General features: G+C 48.8%; 1 protein-coding gene across 1 annotated transcript in view; it reads right to left on the minus strand.

The window, feature by feature from the left end:
• Window positions 1–269: 269 nt before the first annotated feature.
• Window positions 270–925, minus strand: part of LOC122930344 — a 2,225-nt gene continuing 1,569 nt past the window's right edge. The window contains exon 3 of the mRNA XM_044283642.1: window positions 270–809. Coding sequence (XP_044139577.1) covers window positions 270–809 — 540 coding nt within the window. The remainder of the gene's footprint in view (window positions 810–925) is intronic.

Raw genomic sequence — 925 nt, forward strand, 5'->3', positions numbered from 1 at the left:
AGTGGTCTCAGAAGCTAAGATGTAGGCTGCCATAGTCAAACCTGAAATGGTAAGAGGTAGACAAACCTTGAGGAGTTCCCTGACAGGGACCTGTTTCCACAATCTCATGAAGTGATTATTGTACTAGACAATTTTTTTGTTTTTTAATTTCTTGTAGCCTAAAACTTAGCTTCGTGGACCCCTTGTTTTTTTGGGCAGTGGGACTGTCGTGTTTAGGTTTCTGCTCGGCCATGATGTTGTAGAAGTTGATTGGAGGGGATGTTTACATCTCACTGGCAGCCTCCAGCAAACAGTGACACCTGTCCTCCATACTCGTTGCTCAGGATGGCTTCCAGGTCGGAGATTGTCTTGGTCACCGTGTCATAGGGGCTTTGATTCCGACCTATTCTTCCTTCAGCCCTCCTAGTTCCATCGGATTTCACACAACAGAATGCGCTCCAGTAGAAGGTGGGGACATTGACTCGGTTTCGTAGCCACTTGCCCTCCCCAGGATGGGATCCAGAGATGATGACTCCACTGAGGACATGGGTTTGTTGACAGGTTGTCAGGATCTTGTCTCGCAGAAAAGTTTCATAGGCATTCCAGGTTCCACTGTTGAATGTTGCGTCCTGGGGCGCCATGTTTGTGTAGGTGAATGTGGAGAGCTGGGACGCACTGCTGTGGTGCCCGCTGGGGTTCACATGACCACGACTGTAGCCAGAGTTCCTGTAATCATCATTGACTGCTTGACTTTCTAGCACATCATCCAGGTTCAGCTGCATTTGACTGTTTGAGGGCTGAAGCATATCCTTCTGGGGGACTCCACCCAACTGAAACGAGAACAAGAAAGTAAAGCTGTAAGATATCTGGATCACCCAGCCATCCCATGCAACCATCAATGGAGCCCAGAACATAGAAGCTCCCACGGAACTGGGGGATTGAGCTT

The sequence above is a fragment of the Bufo gargarizans genome, chromosome 1, assembly GCF_014858855.1.
Source record: "Bufo gargarizans isolate SCDJY-AF-19 chromosome 1, ASM1485885v1, whole genome shotgun sequence".
Lineage (NCBI taxonomy): Eukaryota > Metazoa > Chordata > Amphibia > Anura > Bufonidae > Bufo > Bufo gargarizans.